General features: G+C 59.2%; 1 protein-coding gene across 4 annotated transcripts; it reads left to right on the top strand.

The window, feature by feature from the left end:
- The first annotated feature begins 1616 nt into the window (after positions 1-1616).
- Positions 1617-26630, top strand: LOC308236259 (HLA class I histocompatibility antigen, B alpha chain-like). 4 transcript variants are annotated; one of them, XM_080645734.1, is made up of 8 exons: positions 1617-2000; positions 2117-2401; positions 24157-24432; positions 25023-25298; positions 25419-25520; positions 25948-25980; positions 26113-26160; positions 26306-26630. In XM_080645734.1, exons 1-8 carry the CDS (start codon positions 1928-1930, stop codon positions 26308-26310), a joined length of 1098 nt encoding a protein of 365 aa, XP_080501860.1. In that variant the 5' UTR covers positions 1617-1927; the 3' UTR covers positions 26311-26630. The 4 variants fall into 4 exon arrangements, 3 of the variants coding, with proteins under 3 accessions (XP_080501860.1, XP_080501859.1, XP_080501858.1); XM_080645733.1 differs by lacking the exons at positions 1617-2000; positions 2117-2401 and adding exons at positions 23414-23542; positions 23658-23942; XR_013959254.1 differs by lacking the exons at positions 24157-24432; positions 25023-25298; positions 25419-25520; ... (1 more) ...; positions 26113-26160; positions 26306-26630 and adding exons at positions 2682-2957; positions 3547-3822; positions 3937-4120; positions 4267-4550.
- The last annotated feature ends 258 nt before the right edge of the window (positions 26631-26888 follow it).

Genomic DNA, 26888 nt, shown 5'->3' with positions numbered 1-26888 from the left:
GGACTTAGAGACACAGGCATCACTTTAACTAACCTGCATGAGGACAGAGCCACCCAGCAAGTCAGCCCTGAGGACGGTAACATGACAGAACAGGAAATATTCAATATTCCCCAGCCAGCGGGGCTCGGGGGTTAAACATTGATCTATGAACCAGGAGGTCACACTTCACCTTTTTGTCAGAGCATATTCCCGGGTAAGAGGCTCGATCCCCAGTGTGGGGCCTGTGGGAGGCAGCTGATCAATGACTCTTTCTCATCATTGATGTTTCTCTCTCTCTCTCCCTCTCTGAAATAAAAATATATATTTAAAAAACTAAAACAAGAAGAATACAGTCAATATGGTTTCAGGTCTCACTGTGCAGAGCCCTTTCAGAAACGACCACTTGTGTCGCTGCAGTGACTGTCACAGGGGAGCACCACACTGACCTGAAAAGGTCAGGAAAACGCTGCTCCTGCCCATTTCTGTGAGGCCTGCTGTGTCCTTAGAAGCTGCAGCCACAATAACAGAGAAAACGCAGAAGCAAATGCGAACACCCAGCGTCTCCCAGGGAGACGGGGAGGATGTGAAAGGGGAGCAGGCCCCTCCTCTCTCCTCCTTGTTCTCTGGGAAATGGGTGTTTTCCATAAAAACATGCCTCTGTTACCCTCTCACGGGCAGTGAGCATGCGACGTGCATTAATACTTGTTTCCCGTGTGATTCCGTGAGCGGTGACTGTGACAGACGGAACCACATAAACAGGGTTATTGGGGGCCTCCCTCCTGTGTGAGGTGCACAGAGATGGTGAACCCCAAACCTTGGAAAGTCCCTGAACAGCACAGCGCCTGGGCCCGGCCTCGGGGGACAGTGTGACGGGCGCTCCGCGCAGGAAGGGGATCTGGACCGAGTCCAGGGCCCAGGCCTGCACGCAGGTCTCAGCAGGGGACAGAGTCTGGGGGGGGGGGCAGCTCCGTGGTGGGGACTCCCCAGCTCCCTGGGTTCACTTCTCCTCTCCCAACCTGTGTCGGCGCCTCCATCCTGGATACTCGTGACGCGGGCTCATTCCTCACTCCCATTGGCTGAGCGGTTTCCAGCGCAGCCAATCAGCGTCACCGCGACTCCCGGTGAGAATCTCTCTGCTGAAGCGCCCGGACTCAGAAGGTCCCCCCGCGACACCGAGGATGCGGGTCCTGAGGCCCCCCACCCTCCTCCTGCTGCTCTCGGGGGCGCTGGTCCTGACCCCCAGCTGGGCCGGTGAGTGCGGGGTCGGAGAGGGCGGCTGTGCGGGGAGGAGCGAGGGGACCCGGCGGGGGCTCGGGACCGGGAAGGCGCGTGTCAGCCCCGGCCCTGCCCTCCGTCCGCCCCCCAGGCCCCCACTCCCTGAGGTATTTCTACACCATCGTGTCCCGGCCCGGCCGCGGGAAGCCCCGCTTCCTCGCCGTTGGCTACGTGGACGACACGCAGTTCGTGCGGTTCGACAGCGACGCGGCGAGTCCGAGGATGGAGCCGCGGGCGCCATGGATGCAGCAGCCGTGGGTGGAGCGTGAGAGGCAGGGGTATTGGGAGGAGCAGATGCTGAGGGCCAAGGAAACCGCACAGCTGTGAGGGGCCGCCTCGCACGTTCAGGGTGAAGTGGAGCTCAGAGCACCAGCCTGAGGCTCCTTTAGGGAGAAGTGGGCAGAGCGCTCCCGCTGCAGGAGGAGGGGCAGGCCCAGTCCCAGGCCCAGGCCTGGCGCTCAGGTCTCAGCCCAGGGAGGAGTCTGGAGCAGGGCCCTCAGTGTTGGGGCTCCCCTTCTCCCTGGGGTTCCCTTCTCCATCTCACATCCCTGCTGAGTCCTCCTTCCCGGATACGCATGACGCAGCCTCACTGCTCACTCCCATTGGGTGTCTGGTCCCAGGTTATAACATCTCCAGGAGCACCCTGGACTCAGATGGTCCCTGGACACCGAGGATGCAGGTCCTGAGGCCCCCCACCCTCCTCCTGCTGCTCTCGGGGGCGCTGGTCCTGACCCCCAGCTGGGCCGGTGAGTGCGGGGTCAGAGGGGGCGGCTGTGCGGGGAGAAGCGAGGGGACCCGAGGGGGGGCGCGAGGCCGGGAAGGCGCGTGTCACCCCCGGCCCTGCCCTCCGTCCGCCCCCCAGGCCCCCACTCCCTGAGGTATTTCGACACGGCCGTGTCCCGGCCCGGCCGCGGGGAGCCCCTTTACCTCTCCGTCGGCTACGTGGACGACACGCAGTTCGTGGGGTTCGACAGCGACGCGGCGAATCCGAGGGAAGAACCGCGGGCGCCGTGGATGCAGCAGCCGTGGGTGGAGCAGGTGTACCCGGGCTATTGGGACCGGAACACGCAGATCTACAAGAAGAACGCACAGACTTTCCGAGTGGGCCTGAAGAACCTGCGCGGCTACTACAACCAGAGCGAGGACGGTGAGCCGCGCGCCGGGCCCGTCACGACCCCCCTCCCCACGGACGGGCCGGGGTCGCCCCGAGGGTCCGGGTCCCAGCGACACCCGAGGCGGTGAGACCCGCCCGGCCCCCACCCGGGAGCAGCCCGCGGAGACTTTGACCCGATTTCACTTTCAGTTCAGATTCAGGCCCTGCAGGGCGGGCGGGGCGGGGCTGACCTCGGGGCGCGGTTGACCTCGGGGCGGGGTGACCTCAGGGCGCGGTTGACCTCGGGGCGGGGCTGACCTCGGGGCGGGGTCAGGGTCTCACACCTTCCAGAACAGATATGGCTGCGACATGGGACCCGACGGGCGCCTCCTCCGCGGGTACAGTCAGTTCGCCTACGATGGCACCGACTACCTCGCCCTGAACGAGGACCTGACCTCCTGGACCGCGGCCGACACCGCGGCTCAGATCACAAAGCGCAAGTGGGAGGCGGAGGGTGCGGCAGAGTCTTGGAGGAACTACCTGGAGGGGGAGTGTGTGGAGTCACTGCGCCTTTTCCTGGAAAAAGGGAAGGAGACCCTGCAGCGCGCAGGTACCAGGGGCCCTGGGGCCGCCCCCTCTCCGCGTGGCTGGGGTCCTACAAGGAGACAGGACAAGGGGTCAGTGTCACACACCCCTCCTTGGGTCAGGGAGGGAGTCCCCTGGATGTCCAGGTCAGGTACCAGAGGGACTCCCCCTCTTCTCAGGGACAGTTAGGGGTGCAGGCTCTACTGGGGTGCAGGGATACCCCCTGAAATAACCCATCAGCGGTTCCCATGGGCCCTGCAGGGGCTCTGGGACCCACGGGGACCTTCTCTCTCAGGCCTTGTGCACTGCCCACACCCCTGTGGCTGAGGCCTGACCCCAGCTTTTCTGAGTCACGTGGCCTCCACCCAGGTCAGGACCACAAATCCCTTTTCTCCCCTCAGAGACCTGCCTCCTGCCCTGGGCTGTGTCTTTCTGATTCTAGAACTTTCCAAAGACTAGAAGGTCCTTCCAGGTGCTTCTGTCCATGCTGGTGTGGGGGCTGTGTGCTCCCTCCCCTACCCAGGTGTCTGTCCACTCTCAGGATGGTCACATGGGCGCTGCTGGAGTGTCCCATGGCGGATGCAAAGGTCCTGCATTTTCTCCCCTTCCTTCAGAACCCCCAAAGGCACACGTGACCCACCACCCTGTGTCTGCCCGTGAGGTCACCCTGAGGTGCTGGGCGCTGGGCTTCTACCCTGCGGACATCAGCCTGAGCTGGCAGCGTGACGGGGAGGACCAGACCCAGGACATGGAGCTGGTGGAGACCAGGCCTGCGGGGGACGGCACCTTCCAGAAGTGGGCGGCCGTGGGGGTGCCCCCCGGAGAGGAGCAGAGATACACGTGCCATGTGCAGCACGAGGGGCTGACCGAGCCCCTGACCCTGAGATGGGGTGAGGAGGGCCTTGGGCACAGAGCCTCTTCTCAGGGCAGCAGGGACCCTGGGGGACCTCAGTGGGGTCAGGGCAGGGTCACAGCCCTCACCCTCCCTTCCCTTCTCCTCCCAGAGCTGCCTTCTCACACCTTCATCATCATCATGGGCATCGCTGGGGGCCTGGTTCTGCTGGGAGCTGTGGCTGGAGCTGTGATGTGGGGGAGAAGGCGCTCAGGATGAGGAGAGTGGGGTCTGAGTGTGCACTCTAGGTAGTGACAGCACCCAGGGCTCTGATGTGTGTCTCTCGGCTTCTAAAGGTGAGACCTGCCGTGGGGAGGGGTGGGCAGAGGGAGGCCTGGGTGATGGGGACTCTGTGAGACATTGTAAAAATGAAGTGAACTTTGAGAATGTCACCAGTTACAGCCACTGCCCTGAATCTGCTCATGATGATTGTCCTCCACAGAGTGAGGCGGCTGCCCTGTGGGTCTGAGTGATGGAAGATGTGTTCACGTTCCCACTTCCTGACTCTAGAACCTCTGATGGGGGGGCTGGCCCAGCCCTGGTCACCACACTTTCTGGTCCAGCAGAGGCGGCTGGGCTCTCACTATCGCTGTCTTACCTCCCTCATGCTCTGAGCTGCAAGCTGTTCCTTCCGCATTGAAATGAGGTTCTGGGGGTGACTTTGTTCATTTCTTGCCATGAAGGGTGGGTGGGTAAATTAAAGGAGAAGATGCTACATTTTGAGGGAAATAAATATAAACACCAAGAACTTTCCAGAGCTAATGTGTTTGCTGTGATGAGCTGTACCAGGTGTGGACAGGGGATGTGGTGAGGACCGAGTGTGGTCGGGGCCTGTGCCCAGGGCGTGCTCAGTGCATCGTGGGCTTTGACGTGGTCACTCCCTGGCTGGGTCACCTCTCTGCTCCTCTGACCTTGTCCCTCAGAGTACCCTGTCCCACCAGGACCTGTGATCACTGGAACTCAGACATCACTGAGGCCTTGTAACCTGTCCTAATGCAACGCATCTTCAGGACCCTGGACAGCGAGGGCTCCCTGGGGCGGGTCCGCCTGGGCTCAGGCCTGGATGGGGCCCCAGCACCCATCTTCTGGGTGTTTGTTGTTTCTTTGATTTTGTAGATATTATGCCTGTTAGTGCTTTCATGTATGAGTTATGGTCTCATTCTCTGGGTGTCCCCGTCTGACAGCAACAGGGTACATGTTCCCCGTCAGTGTCCCGCAGCCCCAGGGTCCCCGCACACAGGACTGTGGTGTGGAGAGATGGCTTTTCAGGCTCCTCCTCTCTGCCTCCTTCTAGGGCCTGAACGTTCCCACCCTCTGATCAGCTTGGTCTTTCTGGGGACCAGCCCCCACCCTGGCCGCTCTCCAGGACCCTCAGCCAAGAGCTATCTCATCAGCATCCCAAAGACACTTGTCACTCAGGAGGTGCCCAGGATGTTAGGAGCTCAGTGCCAGGGGCAAAGAACAGACATTTCTCTCATCCCACAGTCTCTGCCCACAGATCCATTAATAGCAAACATGTCCCAGTAGTTAAGGATGCTGGCACCTTACTAGAGTCCCACTCACTCATGAACAAGAGTCCAGTCCATCCTCCTATTGAGGATGGTTACATGGTCCACACATTCATGAAAATTGCCCAACAGTTTTAGTCAGAGGGGAAACTCAAGTTCAGCCACCATGTGATATTGGTGCCCACCTCCCAGGAGAGCAAAAATGAAAGAATCAGACAAAGTCAGTTGTTAGCAGGAATTTGGACTCACTGTTTCTCTCCTATATTCCTGGTGGGGGAGTAAGTGGTTTCAAATACTGTGAAAATGCTCTGGCAACACTGACTACATCCAGCATTTGGCAGGACTCACCACACCCAATGCCCCAGCAATTCCCCTCCTGGTTATATCCCCAAAGACACTCATACATATGTGTGCCAGAACATACGGAGAACTTACTCATAGCGGCACAGTTTGCAAAATCTGGGTATAAGACAAATGCGCATGAGCAGTAGCGGAGGAGTGTGGTGTGTTCATAGGACAGAACCCTGTAGCCCTGAGAGTGGATAAGCTACAACCACAAGAGCCACTGGGACGAGGATAGACCTGATGTGGAGAGAGAGCAGGTGCAGGGAGGAGGCCCCTGTGACATCCCTTCCCTCAAAAGCTGACGGGACTCACCTATGGGGTAGAAATCTAGGTAGGGGTGAGTCGGGATGGGGCCAGTGTGTGACTAAATAAAACTGAAGAGGGTCCGCTGAGGACTGGAATGTTCTGTGAGTGTTGTTGATCGCACCTTCACCCTGTGAAAATCCACTGTATGCATAGGATTTGTCCACGTTTCTCTGGGCATGTGATCCTTCATCTATTATTAGAATTTTATCTTTTAATTTCACCCAATTTCCTATTTGTTCTGGTTCTTTCTCAATTTTAGGTTCTCTCTGTCTGTCCTAATTATTACTTTCCCTAAATCCTGTCTGTATGTCAAGAATAATTCTTTCCAGGGTAAAACCTCAAAAGAAGAAGCAGAAGTGGAGGAAGAGGAGGAAGAAGAAGAAGAAAGGGGAAGAGAATGCGGAGGAGGAGGAGAGCTAGTGGTTATACAGTGAGTCACCAAGGAGCAGGACTCTGTGTGGCTATGGAAGCACATCATGGTCTCCTGTGGGGTCGTGTGCACATTATGGACTCCCAGGACTCTGAGCAGGGTTAGCACAGCTCACAGGGGACAGTCTCCCGGCTTAACATCCCTGGGGCCCCCGTAGGAAGAACCGTGGTGTTTCCATCAGGGGAGAGACCAGCTTCCTGATCCAATGAAGATGCTCAGCCTGCACCATCCTGGTGTCAGCCTGACGTTGGGAGCAGGGGAGCCCTGAGGACGGTGCCCCCGTGGGAATGGGGTGTGATTGTACCATGAATGGAGGGGGAGGGATGTGACGCAGCCGTGGGTTTCAGCTCACCCCAGAGAACAGCTGTGACTCGGAACTCAGACCCGTCCACAGGGAACACAGCCACCTTTTCCTGCCCGTTGTTCAGCTGCTGGTGAGGACCATCTGGTTAATTGCCAAATTACCAATAATCCCGCAAAGGCTGGTGGAGATTTGATTGGGAGGAAAGTTGCTCCCTTCAGAGACGTCCCTGACTCTCCATGCACAGAGTCAACCTTCCTTCCTGTGTCAGGTCAGCTGTAAGGAACCTGGTCCCAGCATGCATCCATACACCCATCCTTCTATTCATACATACATACATACATACATACATTCATCCATCCATCCTTCCATCCATTCATTCATCCATTCATTTATCCATCCATCCATTCACTCATCCACCCATCCATCCATCTATTCATCCAGCCATCCATTCACTCATCCATCCTTCATTCATCCAGCCATCCATTCATCCAGCCACCCATTCACCCAGCCATCCATCCATTCATCCATCCATCCATCCATCCATCCATCCATCCATCCATTCATCCATCCATCCATTCATTCATCCATCCATCCATTCACTCATCCATTCATTCATCCATCCATTCATTCATCCATCCATTCATTCGTCCATCCATTCATTCGTCCATTCATTCATCCATCCATCCATTCACCCAGCCATCCATTCATTCATCCATCCATCCTTCCATTCATCCATCCATCCATTCATTCATCCATCCATCCATTCATTCATCCATCCATCGATTCATGCATCCATTCATTCATCCATCCATTCATTCATCCATCCATTCATTCGTCCATCCATTCATTCATCCATCCATCCATTCATTCATTCATTCGTCCATCCATTCATTCATCCATCCATCCATTCATTCATCCATCCATTCATCCATCCATCCATTCATTCATTCATTCATTCATCCATCCATTCAGTCATCCATCCATCCATTCATTCATCCATCCATCCATTCATGCATCCATCCATTCACTCATCCATTCATTCATCCATCCATTCATTCGTCCATCCATTCATTCGTCCATCCATTCATCCATCCATCACTTCACCCAGCCATCCATTCATTCATCCATCCATCCTTCCATTCATTCATCCATCCATTCATTCATCCAGCCATCCATTCATCCATCCATCCATCGATTCATTCATCCATTCATTCATGCATCCATTCATTCATCCACCCATTCATTCATCCATCCATTCATTCGTCCATCCATTCATTCATCCATCCATTCACTCGTCCATCCACTCATTCATTCGTCCATCCATCCAGCCATCCATCCATCCATCCATCTATCCATCCATTCACTCATCACTAATATGTAGTGAGGCCTCTGCTCCAGGCTTCCTGTCCGCCTGCTGCTTGTGTAATGAAGACAGAACACCCGCTTTCCAGCCTGGCCATGTGGCTCAGGGTGAGGGTGGCCCAGGCACCAGGAGGCACCAGGGTCCATTCCCTATTAGGGCACCTGCCCTGGTGTCTGACTGGATCCTCAGTAGGGGGCCTGCAGGGGGCAACCGATCCATGTGTCTACCTGCCTCTCCCTCTCCCTTCCTCTCGCTCTAAACGTCTTTAAAGCAAAGAAACAAATGAAAACCCCGCTCTCCTGGTGCGCACAGAGGGACAGGAAGGACCCAGGTGCCTGGGTTGCAGACTCCTCCCCGCGTGCAAGGCAGCCAATAGTCGTGTCTCTCTACATGGGTATTCCCTCCCTCTCTCTCTCTCCTCCTCCCTCCCTTGCGCTCTCTCTAAAAGAGAGAAAATCACTGGAAAAATATCCCCCAGTAAGAATTAACCTCTCCTATCTCTCCCTCTCTCTCCCCTCCCCCACCTCTTCATACATAAAAGTTTATATGTGTGTGTGTGTGTCATCTCATGTGAGTGGCACTTACTTGCATGTTGGATGTGCTCACCCTTTAGCGCCAATAAAGACAGTACAGAGCAGGGCGGGCTGCTGCTACACTGCTCGCTCCTCGCCGTCCATCCTCCCGCGGCGGCACCGCCCACCCCGAGGACCGGCCGCTGCAGACATCAGGGGCGGGGGGCGGGGCAGCCGCTTGAGGGCCGGCAGCCTTGGGCCCAGGAAGGGGCTGCGGAACCAGGGTCCCCTGCCTTCGCCTCAGCCCTGCCCCAACTCGACCCCGACCCCGACCCCGAACCCCACTCAGGCTCATCACTGCCAGGGCTGCCCCGGCGTCGGTGGGCTCGGCGGAGAGGCAGGAGCCGCAGCGCTGGCCTTGGGGCGCTCACCGGGGTGCGACCAACCTCAGTCGCCGGCGGGGCGGGCGCAGTCCCAGCTCCACCCGTGGCGCCCTAGCGCGTCTCCAGAAGGGCTCCCGCCCTGGCCCCGCGGCTGCCGCCCCCGCTGCTCGCTGGGCGCCGGGTCTGGGGCTGCGGGTCTCGGGGCACCGGAGCCTCTGCGGAGCCTCGCCCTGTTCCTGACTCCCTTCCCGCCTGCCCGCCCCGCGGCCACGGCTCCCCCAGCGGTGACCTCCGCACGGGGACCCCGGGCCCCCCGACAGGCCGTGGCCCAGGAGCCGAGGAGGGACTGCGGGCTGCGTCACGGCCGCGGAGGAGGGACAGGCGGGTCTAGGAGGGACACTCGGGCGCCGGGGACCCTCCAAGGAGGCTGCGCGTCTCCCAGCACCTCAGTGGGTGAGTCCTGGGCTGTTCCCCCCCCGCAGCCCCTCCGGGAAGGCCTTCTGGTCGCCCTGCGCCCCGCGGGGCCTCCTCGCGTCCCGGGCGCCATGTCCTCAGAGGCGGGGGTCCGGGAAGCTGCGTGCGCGGGGCCGTCTCCCCGGACACGCAGGGGACTGGCCTGCGCGGTACTATCGCGAGTCCCAGAGACGCAGTCAGGGGACTGAGAGCGGGAACCCTCCATGTGGGGGGGGTGTCTCCCACAAACACAGTCACCTCCTCAGCAAGTCGCCCCGCGACCCGGCACTGCCCTCGCTCCCAGTCTCCCCGCTGGAGGCCTGTCGGAGGGGGCGAGGCTGCAGACACCCCTGCCTCCCCTCCCCGCTCCGTCCCTTCCCCTGGGAACCCGCCCCAGGCCCCTCAGCAAGGCCGTCCGCTCTGGGTCCGGGGGTGGGGGAGCACCCCTCTTTCTGAGAGAGAGGGGGGGCTGCATCAGGCTGAGCACAGTGTTCAGTGAGTAAAGGAGCCGCACGTACCAACCGTCCTGATGACAGAGGGGAGGCCAGGGCCTCCCTCTCAGCCCGGAGCGCGTGGGTCCCGCGAAATGGGGGCGTGTGGAGTGAGCCCCCTGGTGCGCACCCCCAGGAGGAAGGCATTTCCATTGTGGGGACAGACACGCACCTGAGAGAGAAACAACAAACCCCCACTTTACAGCCTTGGGGCTGGGCCGGGGGCGTGGCCTTTGGGGTCCACGTGCACGTGCTGCCCCCTGGGGGCGCCCAGAGGTGCGGGCGCAGGAGCCGCGTCCCTCCCGCGGGGGCGTCCGCACAGGAGACTCGCAACAGGACCGCGATTCAGGGGCCGCTTTACAGGCCCAGGAGCTCGGGGTGCGCCCCCCTCAGCTGACGGGCTCCGCACCCTCCGGCTGCCCAGCAGGCGAGGAGCCGCAGGAGGCAGAGGGGGGAGGGCTCAGAGGCCCCACGTCCCCGGGGTGTCATGGCCACGGGGCCCAGCGCCCCCTCCTCACCCGCGCAGCCTCCCTGGGGGAGAAGGAAACCAGGTGTGGGGACCGGAACCCCAAAGGGAAGAGGAGCCCCCTGCGCTGCCCGCAGGCCAGAGCTGAGGCCCCGCACCAGCACCCACCCCGCGGGGCCCCGCCCCTCAATCCTGGGAGGGCCCCCCGCGGGTCGGAGCCCAGGAGGGAGCCGCCCCAGCACCAGGCCGGGCTCCTGGGCGGCGAGTCCCGCTCCGGGGCCTGAAGGGGCGACAGCGCCACCCCCTCTGCAGCGGTCAGCTCAGGGGGTCTGAGGGCCGCCCCCTCCTGGGACCGTCCTCAGGGGGAGCCTTTGGGGGGACGCCGGGCTGGGCCGCGGGCGCCACGGAGGGGAACCCGGGCCGCGGCCCATCCACATACGGAGCCTGAGCGTGAGGGCACCGCGGACGGGCCTCTCTGCGGGGGGGAAGCGGCGGGGAAGCCGGACGAGCGGCGGGAGACCCGCACAGGCCCAGCCAGGAGCGCGCAGCCCCGAGGGGAGGGGAGGGGGTGCTGGGGGCGGACGCACCCAGACAGGAGCGAGATGTGCCCAGGAGCCAGGTGCCCGCCCTGGGCCGCCCCGGCAGCTGCAGAGGAGGCTCCGGGGCACCGTCCCCCCGCCGGGCCTCCCCTGGAGCTCAAGGCCAAGGCCCCCTGCAGCTGAGCGGCTAGCGACCGCGGGCGGCTGCGGCCAAGCGGGCCCGGCCACAGGGAGTCCCGGCCCCTGAGGCCCCTGCGGACCCTCGAACTGCGGCGGCGATGGGGCGCGTGGGGCCTCGGGGCCGGAAGGTGACTCGGGGACCCCTCCGCGCCCCGCTGCAGCTCAGAACCCAGGGGCCCGCCTGGGCGGCGACCAGTTCCCTCCTCGGGGAGGCCCGCAGCCTGGACCTGCCCGGCCGCGTCCTGTCCGCGTTTGGGGGGCGGGTCCCGGGACTCGGCCTCGCAGCCAGTGCCGGGGCCTCCTCCCGGAGGGTGCGGGGACGGGGTCACGGAGCAGAAGGCCCAGAATAAAGCGGGGGCACAGCCCCCACCCCGGGTCTCAGCGGCGGCAGCGGAGACGCAGGCAGAGCCGCGCAGCGCCCCCTGCGGGCCGGGCCTGGGCAGCAGGAGGCAGCCGCCGCCCCAGGGCGCACAGGGACCCGCTGGCTTGTTGCTGACCTCAAACTGGGGCCGCCGGCGGGTCCCCCCAGGCCCTGGCCCCGGGGCGTCCCTATTCGCAGGGGAACCCGTGGGGGACTCGGGGCCCATAGCCCTGTAACGGGTGCCACCCGCACGGGCGTCCTCTGAGCCCCGGGCGCTTCAGGGCCTGAGGCGGAGGCTGTCCCTCCGGGGAGCGGGCTGCTGTGTTCCCGGGGCAGAGGCTCCGCGGCAGGTGCCGTGACCGGGCTCGGCCTCTGGGGACATAACTGGGACCGTGTCATTAGGAACCATCACCGGTTCCCACGGGAGAGCCGAGCCGGGAAGGCCTGGGAGCTGCGCCCCGCTGGGCCAGCAGTGGCCCCCACCCCCCCAGTTGGGAGAGTAGAGATGGTCCCTCCTGTTGCATCTTAGGGGGCCACATGGACACAGAACGCAGGCCCCACGCAGCTCTGCAGAGCATCCTCTGAGCGGCAGGGAAGCTGGAAAAGGCCAGGCGCGGAGCTCACTGTCTGCCTCTCCGATGGGGAAGGGCAGTGTGGGTGGTGACGCACCATGAGCACCGCTGTCTGTCCGGGACTGGGAACCTCACTTTGGGGGGAAGGGGAGGCCAGTGCTGGGATGGGGGCGGGGCGGGGCGTGAGGCAGCAGGGCCCGTCCCAGAAAGAGGCTGGTGCTGGGAGAAAGGCCACAGCATGACCCTCACCCACCAGCCAGGGGAGCGGGGCTGGCAGAGGTGCGTGGGGAGAAGGGAGGCCATGGCTGGTCCAGATGGACAAGGGCTCCTTTCTCCGCAGGCGGGAACTTTAAGAACAAAACATTGCTTCCGGGTCAGGCTGCGCTGGCATTTCTGGGGGAATGGTCGCTGAGGGCCAGGCCAGGGGGCAGGCGAGTGGTGGCACAGGCTGCTGAGTGGAGGCGATGGCGTCTGTCGCTCTCACAGCAGGAAGGGGAGACGCTTCTCTCCAACGCTGTCCAGGGCCCACGTGTGTGAGAGCGCTGGGTTTCACTGGTTTCAGGAAAACTCGGCCTTTCTCACAGGAAAACGCAGCCCCTCTGCAAGGTGCTCCTTAATTCTGTCCCAACTTGTATGTCAGTCACCTGTGAGTCTGTCCATGCCGCAGTGCCTGCTCTTTTTGAGGGACCCCCACGGCGTCTTCATTACAAGGTCACTTGTACTTGTCTCAGTGCCCTGAGTGCAATAAAAGCTGCTTAAAAATCCCTCCATGGGTGTGTTCTTAGGACACAGGGGATTATTTTCTCAGGATAAATGCCCAGAGAGACATTTCTGTGCATAATGTGAGCACAGTTATTACTGCGTCTTTCAATACATTTGCATTGATTTCAGGGAAGAAGAGAGAGGGAAGGACAGAAACATCAGTGATGAGAGTCATTCATGAGCTTCCTGCACGCCCCCTGCTGGGGATGGGGAGGGTCACCAGGGCCTGTGACCTGACCCTGCATCATCCTTTCACCTCCTGGTTCATAGGTCCATGCTCAGCCCCCTGAGGCCACCAGCCCCGAGGAGTGTGAGCACATTGAATGGCGGGGACTTTAGGGAAAAGCTTCCTTAGAAACTGTGTGCATCCACCTCCTTCCGCCTGCACCACAGGGTGTCTCCCTCCCTCTGCCCCCACTCCCATCCTTTCCTCCATCTTTCCCAAACCGATGGATTTCCATTTCATCCCTGTTTCTCTTGTCCCACGTTCTCATTATTGTCCCCATGTGTCTGTCACACAGACAGGTGTTTGACATCCGCATTTCTTCTCCCCACGTTGTCCCTCACGTGCTTCACTGGCGGATTGGGCTGTGGATGCTTTTAGACATTGGGCTTCGGAGAGAAGGACACGCAGCCCCCAAGGGACCTGGTCTGACCCGCGAGGCCTCAGTGCTGTCGGGAGCTGGCCCGGAGCTCACAGCGGGGCCGGTTCCCCTCCCGTTGGACACGAGGCACCTCTCAGAGCATCACCCTCAGACACGCCGTCCCGAGGCCATGACAAGGGAGACAGAGCCACACCACCCTCCCTGCGTCTACACACAGACACACACAGGCCCGCACAGCTCACAGAGGACCACACAGCCCCCTGTGCGGGCTCATGGCAGCGAGGCTGCTTCTCTCCAGCTGCCCCCCATCCTCGCTGCCGGCGGCCTTGTCCCTGGACAGTCACTGAGCTGCCCACCCACAGCACTGCCCCCCGACACCACCCATCCGATGAGCCAGCTTCCCCAGACCCTCCCGGGGTCGCCATCCAGAGCCCACCTCCTAGATGTGCCCCATCTCCCCCTTCCCGCTAGGATGCCCCGTGGCCCCCAAGGGACGCGATCTCCCCCAGCAATGATGACTAACCCACCTCGCCTGCCCACAGGGGTCCCCCTGGGCTTTGGCTGAGGAACACTGGTCCACGGGGCCCTTTCTCTGTCAGCATCTTGGTGCGTCTCTGAGTTTGATTCTGGGCCTGAGTTTGTCTCTCTCCAGTGTGAGGTTGACATGGACAAGTTTTATGTTTTCCTTCCTAGTTTCCATCTTTGGGTGTTGGTTTGAGAAATTCTCATCCACAACTGCAAACGCTTCACATATAATGTCCTCTGTGGGAGAGCATTCCAGGGCGAAGGGAAACGGGGCTGTTAGAGTGTTGGGGGGAGTTAGGGGAGGAGCAGCAGGTAAGGGGTTCTAGGGTGGAATCTACAGTGACCTCCTCTGCGTTCTGTTCTCTAAGTACGTGCGGGGCCTCCAGGGAGCTGCGCCTGCTGGTTCAATAGACACTTTCTCTTGCGGGAAAGCCTGCTGTGCCTGCTCCTGTCACCGGGTCACCAAACACAGCACCGAGGTCCGGGAGACGCACACAGGAAGGCTGCAGGGAGGGGCGTGGTGAGCCCTACACCCTGAGGGCGCTAACTCTCATCTGAGGTCATGCCTGTGCGCTCGGTGTTACATGCGTGTTCATTACACGCTCCTGGGCAGCTGGGATTGAGGATCACCGAGACCCACACACACAACTGGCGTCAGTGACACATGCAGCCCCGTGGCTTCCACGTGCAGACACGGTCACCTCCATCCGTCTGTGAGCCCACGGGGCCTGCGGGGCAGAGACTGGACACTGAGAGCATTCAGCCGGGCGCCGTCTCATGGGGCGGCTACACGACCCCCGGCGGCTGGATGACAGGTCCCTGAAGGGAAGTCCCTGCTCCGCACAGGAGCCACGTGTCAGGGGCGCAGTGGCCACGGCAGCTGGTGGCCGCCACGTGGGAGAAAGCGGTGCAGAGCGAGTCCTGGCTCACAGAATGTGCTGCTGGACAGACCACTCCGCTGTGGGCGGGGCCTCAGTGCGGAGCACGCGGCCCATTTGCATAAAAGGGCCAGTCCTGGGGGGTGGGGGGCTCAGGGTGAGTGCTGTCCTGGGCACTGGAAGGTCTCAGGTGTGACCCCTGGTCAGGGCGTGTGGGGGAGGCAATCATCAGTGCTTCTCTCCCCATCCCCGTTCCTCTCTTTCTCCCTCTCCCGTCCTCTCTCTCTAAATCAATAACAACATGTTTTAATTAAAAGGAATAAAATAAAGGGCCAAGATGGCTGCTCCTACAGACATGTCAGGTTTCTGTGTGGGATGGGAGCGCTCACTCAGCTGGGGTGTAGAAGCCACAGGAGGGGTCTGTGGGACTGGTGTTGAAAGGGCGGGGAGAGACCGACTCCATGTTCCTTTTGTTCCTCGTCCTCCACCTCCTGGAGTCAGGTTCCAGCCCTAGAACTTCTCCAAGAGCCCAACCCACACCTTTGAATTAGCCAATAGAAATGCAAGAGGAAAGTAAGCCGCGCCCTGCCCCCATGTGCAACCTGACCCCGACCAATCAGCGGAGGCCACACTACCTCACCCCTCCTACCTCTCCCAGGCCCCCTATAAATCATCGGGTTTGGGTTCTGGGGCTCTCTCTCTCTCTCCACCTCGCCGCTGTGCCGGTGTGTGTGTGTGGGGGGGGGACTGAGCTCGAGCTAGCTCGATTAAAGGCTCTTTGCTTTTGCATCGGACTCGGCTCCCTGGTGGTCTTTGGGGATCACGAAATCTGGGCATAACATTTGGGGGCTCGCCCGGGATCCCCAAGAACCTCAAGGGACCCCCGATCCGTAGAGTCTGACTGGCCACGGTAGGTGTCTGTCTGTTCCTTGTCTCTTTTGTGTGAGCTCATTTCTGGATCTCTGGCAGTGCCCGAAGCGGTCTAGGTGGACGCACCGGAGGACCACGGGTGGGAGGAATCGGGAGACGTCCCGATCCTCCTTCAGGAGGGACGTGTATTCCCCTCAAACCTCTGGGACGAGGTGGGTCACTCCCACCGATCGGCGTGAGGCCGTCGTCTGCACTTTCGGTTTTGTCAGTTTTGTTCCAACGGACTCGCGTTGGAAAGCTTGTCTCAAGGGCCCTTTGTTTGTCTGCGTCTGTGTTTTTCTGTTTTGTTTTGTGGACTCTCTTGACGGACATCATGGGACAGACTCAAACCACTCCTTTAAGCATTATGGTTGATCATTTCAAAGAGGTTAAGGGAAGAGCTAGCAACCTCAGTGTAGAGGTCCGGAAGGGCCGGTGGTAAACTTTTTGTTCTAGGGAGTGGCCGACTTTTAGTGTCGGGTGGCCGCCGGAGGGGACCTTCGACCTCCCCACCATCCACCGGGTGAGGGACATCGTCTCTCAGGCCAAGAAGTGACATCCTGATCAACTCCCTTACATTATTACTTGGCAGGACCTCGTGGAAGAGCCACCCTCCTGGCTTAAGCCCTTTCTGTCCCAGCGCCCCCTGGAGCCGAAACCCATACTTGCTTTGCAGGAAACGGAGAAGGTGAAGGAGAAGGACCTCACCCCGCCATCAGCTCCCCTCTACCCTGTCTTTCAGGGGGGAACTGAAGAGGAACTAATCTTTCCTCCCTCACATCAGCCCCCTAGGAGTCCACAGGGGGGCGATCCTCCCACGCGAGGGGAAGCGGACGCCACGGGGAGCAGAGTTCCGGGAGCGGCTGGGGGCGGAGTTCCGGGAGCGGCTACGGTTCCGGTGGGCTCCCAGATGCAGATGGCAATCAACCCCATCACTACTGGCCTTTCGCCACTAGTGACCTTTACAACTGGAAGGCTCAGAATCCTAAGTTCTCTGAGAAGCCAGCAGGGCTTATTGATCTGTTAGATTCTGTCCTTTTCACCCACCAGCCCACGTGGGACGACTGCCAACAGCTTTTACAGGTCCTGTTCACAACTGAGGAGAGGGAAAGAATCCTCAATGAGGCCCGGAAAGTGGTTCCAGGCGGGGACGGGAACCCAACCACCAACCCGGTCCAGATAGATGTCTCTTTTCCCTTAACTAGGCCTGAATGGGATTTCAACACGACAGAAGGTAAGGAGAGGCTCCGGGTTTACCGCCAGACTCTAATGGGGGGTCTCCGAATGGCTGCTAGAAAGCCAACTAATTTGGCCAAGGTAGGGAATGTTCAGCAGGAAAGGGATGAGTCTCTAGCTGTCTTTTTAGAATGGATCATGGAGGCATACCACACCTACACCCCCATGAATCCAGAAGCTCCTGAAAACAAGGCAGCTGTGATCATAAGCTTTGTAAACCAATCGGCTGGGGATATTAAAAAGAAACTGCAAAAAGTAGATAGGTTGGGGGAGAAGAGTTTAAAGGACCTACTGGAGGTAGCCGAGAAGGTGTATAATAACAGGGAGCCCCCGGAAGAAAGGCAGGCTCACGCTGCGGCGGCTGAGAGCAGCAAACAAACCCGAGACCTAGCTAAGATCCTGCTCGCCACCACCGCGGACTCTTCCGAGGAACGGAACCGGAACCGCCGTCTCCGCCAACTCGCCGGCAACCAGGAGGACGGTAAGGGGACCGCCCGGGGCGGGAGGCGGAAGCTGCAGAAAGATCAGTGTGCTTACTGTAGGGAGATAGGGCACTGGAAACAAGAGTGCCCGAGAAGGGCCAGCAAAAAGGGAGGCGAAGCGGATCGAGTGAAGGTCCTGGAGCTAGATGAACTGAGTGATTAGGAGAGTTGGGGTTCGGACCCCCTCCCCGCGCCCAGGGTAACTCTTAGAGTGGAGGGGACCCCCATTGACTTCCTTGTCGACACTGGAGTGCAACACTCGGTCCTCTGTACGCCTCAAGGAAAATTAACAAATAAGTCTTGGGTACAAGGGGCAACTGGTATGAGCCAGTATTCATGGACTACCTGAAGAATGGTGGATTTAGGGACGGGCTGGGTATCCCACTCTTTTATGGTAATTCCAGAATGCCCCTACCCACTGTTAGGACGAGACTTGCTCACTAAGATCGGAGCTCAGATAACTTTCAGACAAGGGGGGCCTCAGGTTACTGAAGGCAAGGGCCACCCCATTCAGGTCCTGACCATAAGGCTGGAGGATGAGTACCGGCTTCACCAAAAAGCCTCTCCAATAGAGGGCTACAGCGGACAACTGACGTGGACTCGGTTTCCTCGGGTTCAAGAACTCGCCCACCATCTTCGACGAGGCCCTGCACGAGGACCTGGGAATCCTAGAGCAAGTGAATGGGCTCCGGAAGAACCTGACCGACCAGCCCCTTCCAGATGCAGACGTCACCTGGTTCACGGATGGAAGCAGCTTCGTACGGGACGGGAGCAGGTATGCGGGTGCAGCTGTAGTCACTGAAAGGGACACTGTATGGGCAGAGGCTCTGCCCCCCGGGATGTCAGCCCAGAGAGCAGAGCTTGTGGCCCTCACCAAGGCCTTGACACTGGGAGCTGGAAAGCGGCTCAACATCTACACAGACAGCCGGTATGCGTTCGCCACCGCTCATGTTCATGGGGCAATCTACCAAGAGAGAGGGCTACTAACAGCAGAGGGGCGGACTATAAAGAATAAACAGGAGATACTCGACTTACTCTCAGCCTTATGGCTCCCTGCCAAATTGGCCATCATACACTGCCAAGGACACCAGAAGGCTGACGACCCAGTGGCAAGAGGAAACCGCAGGGCTGACCAGGCGGCCAAGGCAGTAGCCCTTTCTCCGATCCTCACCATGGCCCTACAGCTCCCAGACCCAGGAGACCCAGTTCTACCAGTTCAGCCAGGATATTCCCTGGAGGAGTTACAGCACATTAGGAAGCTTCCCCAAGCAAAGGAGGAGAAGGGGTGATGGTATATGCTGGAAGACATCTTGCCCAGGTACGGTTTTCCCGCTGAGATAGGGTCAGACAATGGACCAGCTTTTGTCTCGCAGGTAACGCAGGCAGTGGCCAAGGCCATTGGGGCAAATTGGAAATTGCATTGCGCTTATAGGCCCCAAAGCTCAGGGCAAGTAGAGAGGATGAATAGAACTCTAAAAGAGACCCTTACCAAATTGACCATGGAGACTGGCGGGGACTGGGTGGCTCTCCTTTACCGGGTTAGGAACTCCCCCTACACCCTGGGTTTTACTCCTTATGAGATCATGTTTGTCCGGCCACCCCCTATTATCCCTAACCTTATAGCCGAATTTCTTACAGAATTTGAAAGTCAAGAACTGTTTCTTTCCTTGAGAGGGCTCCAGAGGGCGCACGAGGACATTTGGCCGCGCCTCCGCACTATCTACAAGACCGGCCCAGCCCCGACTCCTCATCAGCATAAGCCCGGGGACTGGGTCTACGTCAAGAGACACCGCCGGGAGACCCTCGAGCCAGGTTGGAAGGGTCCCTACGTTGTGGTGCTGACGACCCCCACCGCTCTCAAGGTAGACGGCTTCGCGACCTGGGTGCATCACACTCATGTCCGGTCAGCAGACCCATCTGTGATCCGTGAAGACTTGGGGACTCCGATTTTATCACTGCAGGGAATTTGGGATGGTGTACCCTCGTGACCCAGGAATGTTGTTCAGTAGAAATACAAACCGACCCATGATTGGGCCTGTAAGTTTCAAGACAAGGGGGGAATGAAAGGGCGGGGAGAGACCGACTCCATGTTCCTTTTGTTCCTTGTCCTCCACCTCGTGGAGTCAGGTTCCAGCCCTAGAACTTCTCCAAGAGCCCAACCCACACCTTTGAATTAGCCAATAGAAATACAAGAGGAAAGTAAGCCGCGCCCTGCCCCCATGTGCAACCTGACCCCGACCAATCAGCGGAGGCCACACTACCTCACCCCTCCTACCTCTCCCAGGCCCCCTATAAATCATCGCGTTTGGGGTCTGGGGCTCTCTCTCTCTCTCTACCTCGCCACTGCGCAGGTGTGTGTGTGGGGGGGGACTGGGCTCGAGCTAGCTTGATTAAAGGCTCTTTGCTTTTGCATCGGACTCGGCTCCCTGGTGGTCTTTGGGGATCACGAAATCTGGGCATAACAGTGTCTTCAGGCACAAACTGCTCCCTGTGCCAGAGGGGACACCCCTGTCCCCCCCCCCACCTCCCAGGCTGAGGGCTCTCCCTGTCGGATTTCCAGGGTGAGCTCTCTTCTAGAAGGTCCCAGGGGCAATGCTGTGAGCTCAGTTTGGGGCGCAGGATCTGCCTCATGGAGAGGGATTCTGGGAAGAGAAGAGGAGGCAGAGGCAGGGTCAGCTGGGATTCTCTCCCTGGTTTAGCCAGAACAACCTTTCTCAAAGTGTGGTCCGCGGAACCCTGAAGTCTCTGAGAGCCTTTCCCGGGATGTGGGGTCAACACTGTTGGCAGGAGATGAAGGACATCCTGGCCTTTTCACTCCGCTGACAGGGGCGCTGAGGCCAAGCTCAGCACGAATGGGCTGACACCCGACCTCCATCGTCGTTCCTCCCACCAGCACTGACCTGCAGAGAGAAGACAGACAGACAGAGAACAGAACCAGTTTCCCTTTAAACGACGCGGTGGAAAGAGGTGAAATTATTCTCTTTACTGAAGCCTCATCCTTCCATCCACATTTTAAAACACCGTGGCCTCCGGTGGAGATGCCCCAAAAGGTGAACGCGGTGCCTGCATCCGCCCACAACCACAGAACAATGACCACCCTCCCCACAGCCCGCACTCAGAGCCCCTGGGATCAGCCCAACAGAACCTACAGCAGCCACAGACTCAGAGCCACAGGGAGCAGACTGCTGGCTGCCGGAGGGCAGGGGGACTGGGCAGAGCAGGTGGAGGAGGAGGAACTACAACATGGTCCCTACAGTGTGGTCATGGGGAGGAAAGCACAGCACAGGGAACACAGTCACTCATGTTGTATCAGCTGCATGTGAGGTCACATGGTCCTACATGTATGGGGCGATCCCTGTATAAGTTCTATGAATGTCTAATCGCAGACTTGTCCACCTAAACTAATACAATATTGTACATCAACTGTAATTGAAAAATAAAAAATATTTTTTAAAAGAAGATATATACATATATCTTGCTTTCATTACACAAATGGTTTAATTTCTTAACTGTCTTTAATAAAAATGGAGCATTAAAATAACCTTATATGATGACCTGGGAAGTACACAGAAAACCCTCTGCCACATTCCCAAGTGTCATGTACCAGGGAGATCATGTGTGTGAGCGGACTAGCCTCTTTCTCATGGGATCCATGTTTACTTTTTAAAAAGTTGAGCCCTAGCTGGTTTGTCTCAGTGGATGGAGCATAGGTGTGCGGACTGGAGGGTCCCAGGTTTAATTCAGGTTGAGGGCACACGCTCTGGATGTGGTTTCAATTCCCAGTAGGGGGCGTGCAGGAGGCAGCAGGTCCATTATTCTCTCTCATTATGGATGTTTCTATCTCAGTCTCCCGTCCTCTCTGAAATCAATAAAAATATATTTTAAAAAATTTGATATCAGAGAGGAACTGAGAGGGAGACAGAGATGGAAACATCCAGGATGGGAGAGAACCATCGGTAGGCTGCCTCCTGTACGCCCCCCCCCCCCCGCACTGGGGATGGAGCCTGCAACCCAGCAGGTGCCCTCACTGGGAATGGAACCCTGACCTCCTGGTTCAGAGGTCAATGCTCAGCCACTGAGCCACACCGGCCTGGCCCTGTTTACTTAAAAGAATGAATGACACAGACACTAAGATTGTTGAGATTGGGTGAATTGGCACACACTTTCTCAAACAGGAACGTGAGTCCCCGAGCTAGTTTGGCCCGGTGGGTAGAGCATCAGCCTTCGGACTGAAGGGTCCCAACTTTGATTCCAGTCCAGGGCACATGCCCGAGTTGTGGGCCTAATCCCCAATGGGGTGAGCAGGAGGAGGCCAATCAAAGATTCTCTCTCATCATTCATGTTTCTCTCTCTCTCTTTCTCTCTCTCTCCCTTTGCTCTGAAATCAATAACTATATATATATATGTATTTTTAAATATATTTTATTGATTTTTTACAGAGAGGAAGAAAGAGGGATAGAGAGTTAGAAACATCGATGAGAGAGAAACATCTATCAGCTGCCTCTTGCACACCTCCTACTGCGGATGTGCCCGCAAAAAAGTTACGTGCCCTTGACTGAAATCGAACCTAGGACCTTTCAGTCCACAGGCCGACGCTCTATCCACTGAGCCAAACCGGTTTAGGTAATAAAAAAAATATTTTTAAATAATGAACATGAGCTTCTTACTTCAGGACATGTCACCTGGCAGGGGACCACGGACAGGCCTGATATCTTGATGAAATGTGAGCCCCCGAGAGAAAACCAGAAGTTGGAACAGGGGTGTCCCACCACGTCAGCTAGACCCTCCCCAGTGCGGACACACTTTCCTAGGGGCTCTGTGGGAACAGACTCCCATGTGAGCTTTGATGACGGTGATTAATGCACCAGCACGGGAAGGGCTCTGGGACTTAGAGACACAGCCATCACTTTAACTAACCTGCATGAGGACAGAGCCACCCAGCAAGACAGCCCTGGGGACGGTGACATGACAGAACAGGAAATATTCAATATTCCCAGCCAGCGGGGCTCGGGGGTTGAACATTGACCTATGAACCAGGAGGTCACAGTTCTCCTTTTTGTCAGAACACAAGCCAGGGTTAGAGGCTCAATCCCCAGTGTGGGGCATGTAGAAGGCAGCTGAGCAATGATTCTTTTTCATCATTGATGTTTCTATCTCTCTCTCCCTACTTGAAATAAAAAATATATATTTAAAAAACTAAAACAAGAAGAATGCAGTCAATATGGTTTCAGGTCTCACTGTGCAGAGACCTTTCAGAAACGACCACTTGTGTCGCTGCAGTGACTGTCACAGGTGAGCACCCACACTGACCTGAAAAGGTCAGGAAAACGCTGCTCCTGCCCATTTCTGTGAGGCCGTCTGCGTCCTAAGAAGCTGCAGCCACAATAACAGATAAAACGCAGAAGCAAATGTGAACACCCAGCGTCTCCCAGGGAGACGGGGAGGATGTGAAAGGGGAGCAGGCCCCTCCTCTCTCCTCCTTGTTCTCTGGGAAATGGGTGTTTTCCATAAAAACATGCCTCTGTTACCCTCTCACGGGCAGTGAGCATGCGACGTGCATTAATACTTGTTTCCCGTGTGATTCCGTGAGTGGTGACTGTGACAGACGGAACCACATAAACAGGATTATTGGGGGCCTCCCTCCTGTGTGAGGTGCACAGAGATGGTGAACCCCAAACCTTGGAAAGTCCCTGAACAGCACAGCGCCTGGGCCCGGCCTCGGGGGACAGTGTGACGGGCGCTCCGCGCAGGAGGGGGGTCAGGACCGAGTCCAGGGCCCAGGCCTGCGCGCAGGTCTCAGCAGGGGACGGAGTCTGGGGGGGCAGCTCCGTGGTGGGGACTCCCCAGCGCCCTGTTTTCACTTCTTCTCTCCCAACCTGTGTCGGCGCCTCCTTCCTGGATACTCGTGACGCGACCCCAATCCTCACTTCCATTGGCTGAGCGGTCTCCTGAGCAGCCAATCAGCGTCAGCGCGGCTCCGGTTATAACTCCTCCGCGGAAGCGCCCGGACTCAGAAGGTCCCACCGACTCGGAAGATGCGGGTCCTGAGGCCCCCCACCCTCCTCCTGCTGCTCTCGGGGGCGCTGGTCCTGACCCCCAGCTGGGCCGGTGAGTGCGGGGTCGGAGGGGGCGGCTGTGCGGGGATGAGCGAGGGGACCCGGCGGGGGCGCGGGGCCGGGAAGGCGCGTGTCAGCCCCGGCCCTGCCCTCCGTCCGCCCCCCAGGCCCCCACTCCCTGAGGTATTTCGACACCATCGTGTCCCGGCCCGGCCGCGGGGAGCCCCGCTTCCTCACCGTCGGCTACGTGGACGACACGCAGTTCGTGCGGTTCGACAGCGACGCGGCGAGTCCGAGGATGGAGCCGCGGGCGCCGTGGATGCAGCAGCCGTGGGTGGAGCGGGAGAGGCCGGGGTATTGGGAGGGGCAGACACTGGGGGCCAAGGGAAACGCACAGACTTACCGAGTGGACCTGAAGAACCTGCGCGGCTACTACAACCAGAGCGAGGACGGTGAGCCGCGCGCCGGGCCCGTCACGACCCCCCTCCCCACGGACGGGCCGGGGTCGCCCTAAAGGTCGGGGTCGGAGCGTCACCCCGAGGCGGAGGGACCCGCCCGGCCCCCACCCGGGAGGAGCCCGCGGGGACTTTGACCCGATTTCACTTTCAGTTCAGATTCAGTCCCCGCGGGGCGGGCGGGGCGGGGCTGACCTCGGGGCGGGGTCAGGGTCTCACACCTTCCAGAACATGTATGGCTGCGACGTGGGACCCGACGGGCGCCTCCTCCGCGGGTACAGTCAGTGGGCCTACGATGGCACCGACTACATCGCCCTGAACGAGGACCTGACCTCCTGGACCGCGGCCGACACGGCGGCTCAGATCACAAAGCGCAAGTGGGAGGCGGAGGGTGTGGCAGAGCGTGAGAGGAGCTACGTGGAGGGGGAGTGCAGGGAGTGGCTCCGCCTTTACCTGGAAAAAGGGAAGGAGACCCTGCAGCGCGCAGGTACCAGGGGCCCTGGGGCCGCCCCCTCTCCCCGGGGCTGTGGTCCTACAAGGAGACAGGACAGGGGGTCAGTGTCAGACACCCCTCCTAGGGTCGGGGATGGCGCCCCGTTGGATGTCCAGGTCAGGTACCAGAGGGACTCCCCCTCCTCTCAGGGACAGTTAGGGGTGCAGGCTCTCCTGGGGTGCAGGGAGACCCCCTGAAATAACCCATCAGCGGTTCCCATGGGCCCTGCAGGGGCTCTGGGACCCACGGGGACCTTCTCTCTCAGGCCTTGTGCGCTGCCCACACCCTTGTGTCTGAGGTCTGACCCCAGCTTTTCTGAGTCACGTGGCCTCCCCGTAGGTCAGGACCACAAATCTCTTTTCTCCCCTCAGAGACCTGCCTCCTGCCCTGGGCTGTGTCTCTCTGATTCTAGAACATTCTAAAGACAAGGAGGTCCTTCCAGGTGCCTCTGCCCAGGCCTGTGTGGGGGCTGTGTGCTCCCTCCCCGACCCAGGTGTCTGTCCACCTTCAGGATGGTCACATGGGCGCTGCTGGAGTGTCCCATGGCGGATGCAAAGTTCCTGCATTTTCTCCCCTTCCCTCAGACCCCCCAAAGGCACATGTGACCCACCACCCCGTGTCTGCCCATGAGGTCACCCTGAGGTGCTGGGCGCTGGGCTTCTACCCTGCGGACGTCAGCCTGAGCTGGCAGCGTGACGGGGAGGACCAGACCCAGGACATGGAGCTGGTGGAGACCAGGCCCGCGGGGGACGGCACCTTCCAGAAGTGGGCGGCCGTGGGGGTGCCCCCCGGAGAGGAGCAGAGATACACGTGCCATGTGCAGCACGAGGGGCTGACCGAGCCCCTGACCCTGAGATGGGGTGAGGAAGGCCGTGGGCACAGAGCCTCTTCTCAGGGCAGCAGGGCCCTGGGGGACTCAGTGGGGTCGGGAATGAGGCCTGGGGTCAGGGCCCTCACCCTCCCTTCCCTTCTCCTCCCAGAGCCGCCTTCTCACACCTTCTTCATCATCATGGGCATCGCTGGGGGCCTGGTTCTGCTGGGAGCTGTGGTTGGAGCTGTGATGTGGGGGAGGCGGCGCTCAGGTGGGCAGGGGTGGGGTCTGAGTGTCTGTCCCACTGGGGGTTCAAGCCCAGGTAGACGTGTGTCCCGCCTCATTCACGGGAAGCACCGTCCCCAAGCGTGTGATGGCCAGTGTGGGGCTCTGTGCTCATGCTTACTCTGTAGTGAGGCCCGTGGGAAATGAGGGACCACTTACCACCTGATGGTGCCGGTGGTGGGGACCCCGTTCCCAGCAGCCCCAGGTCAGAGGGCAGGTCCCTGCTGAGCACAGACTCCAGGAGGGCGGAGGGTCCCGTCCCCACACAGGCACTTCCCTCAGGTTTCCTGGTCCTGCCCTAGGTCTATACACTCAGTTCTGGAAACTTCTCTGGGCCCAGGACTAGGGCTTCCTTTAGGACCTCATGGCCCTGCCCCCTCCCTGGTCTCTCACGGGATGTTTTCTTCCCGCAGGTGGAAAAGGGGGGAGCTACGCTCAGGCTGCCAGTGAGTATGGAGGGGTGACCCTGAGTCCCTGGAACAGTGCAGACTGGAGCCATGGGGACCCCACCCCCATAGTTCCTCCTTAGTCTCCTGCCCTGGGGCTCTGACCCCGTCCTGGTGTGTCCCCCCCTCCAGGCAGTGACAGCGCCCAGGGCTCTGATGTGTCTCTCTCGGCTTCTAAAGGTGAGACCTGCCGTGGGGAGGGGTGGGCAGAGGGAGGCCTGGGTGGTGGGGAGTCTGTGGGACACTGTGAGCATGAGGTGGGTTTGAGAATGTCACCAGTTACAGCCACTGCCCTGAATCTGCTCATGATGATTGTCCTCCACAGCGTGAGGCGGCTGCCTTGTGGGTCTGAGTGATGGAAGATGTGTTCAAGCTCCCACTTCCTGACTCAGGAACCTCTGGTTGGGGGGCTGGCCCCGCCCTGCTCCCCACACTTTCCTGTCCCCAGAGGCGGCTGGACCCTCCCCATCCCCATCCCTGCCTTTCCTCCCTGGTGCTCTGATCTTCAAATTCCTGCTCCATATTGAAAGGAGACTGTGGATTGACCTGGTTCTTCAATTCTTATCCTTATTGGTGACGGTAATTAAAGGAGACCCTCTAATTAAATGTCTTCTGAGAGGAAATGAATGGAAGCACCAAGAATTTTGCAGATTCCCGTGTATTCTGTGCTCTTTGCAGGCGGGACGAGAGGGGCTGGGAGGACAGAGTGTGGTCGGGGCCTGTACCTGATCAGGGCTCAGTGCATGGTGGGCTTTGACGTGGTCACTCCCTGACCGGGTCACCTCTCTGCTCCTCTGACCTTGTCCCTCAGGGGACCCTGTCCCACCAGGAGCTGTGGTCACAGGGACTCCCATCCCCAGGCCTTGTCACCTGTCCTAATGCAGCGCATCCCCAGGACCCTGGACAGC

Source organism: Plecotus auritus (genome assembly GCF_963455305.1).
Source record: "Plecotus auritus genome assembly, chromosome: 10".
Lineage (NCBI taxonomy): Eukaryota > Metazoa > Chordata > Mammalia > Chiroptera > Vespertilionidae > Plecotus > Plecotus auritus.
This window is presented reverse-complemented; position numbering and strand designations above follow the sequence as displayed.

Coding starts and splice junctions, on each gene's coding strand:
- LOC308236259 (XM_080645732.1), top strand. CDS start 23,470: ATGCGGGTCCTGAGGCCCCCCACCCTCCTCCTGCTGCTCTCGGGGGCG. Junction 23,943..24,156: donor CTACAACCAGAGCGAGGACG/GTGAGCCGCGCG, acceptor GGGCGGGGTCAG/GGTCTCACACCTTCCAGAAC. Junction 25,299..25,418: donor GCCCCTGACCCTGAGATGGG/GTGAGGAAGGCC, acceptor TTCTCCTCCCAG/AGCCGCCTTCTCACACCTTC.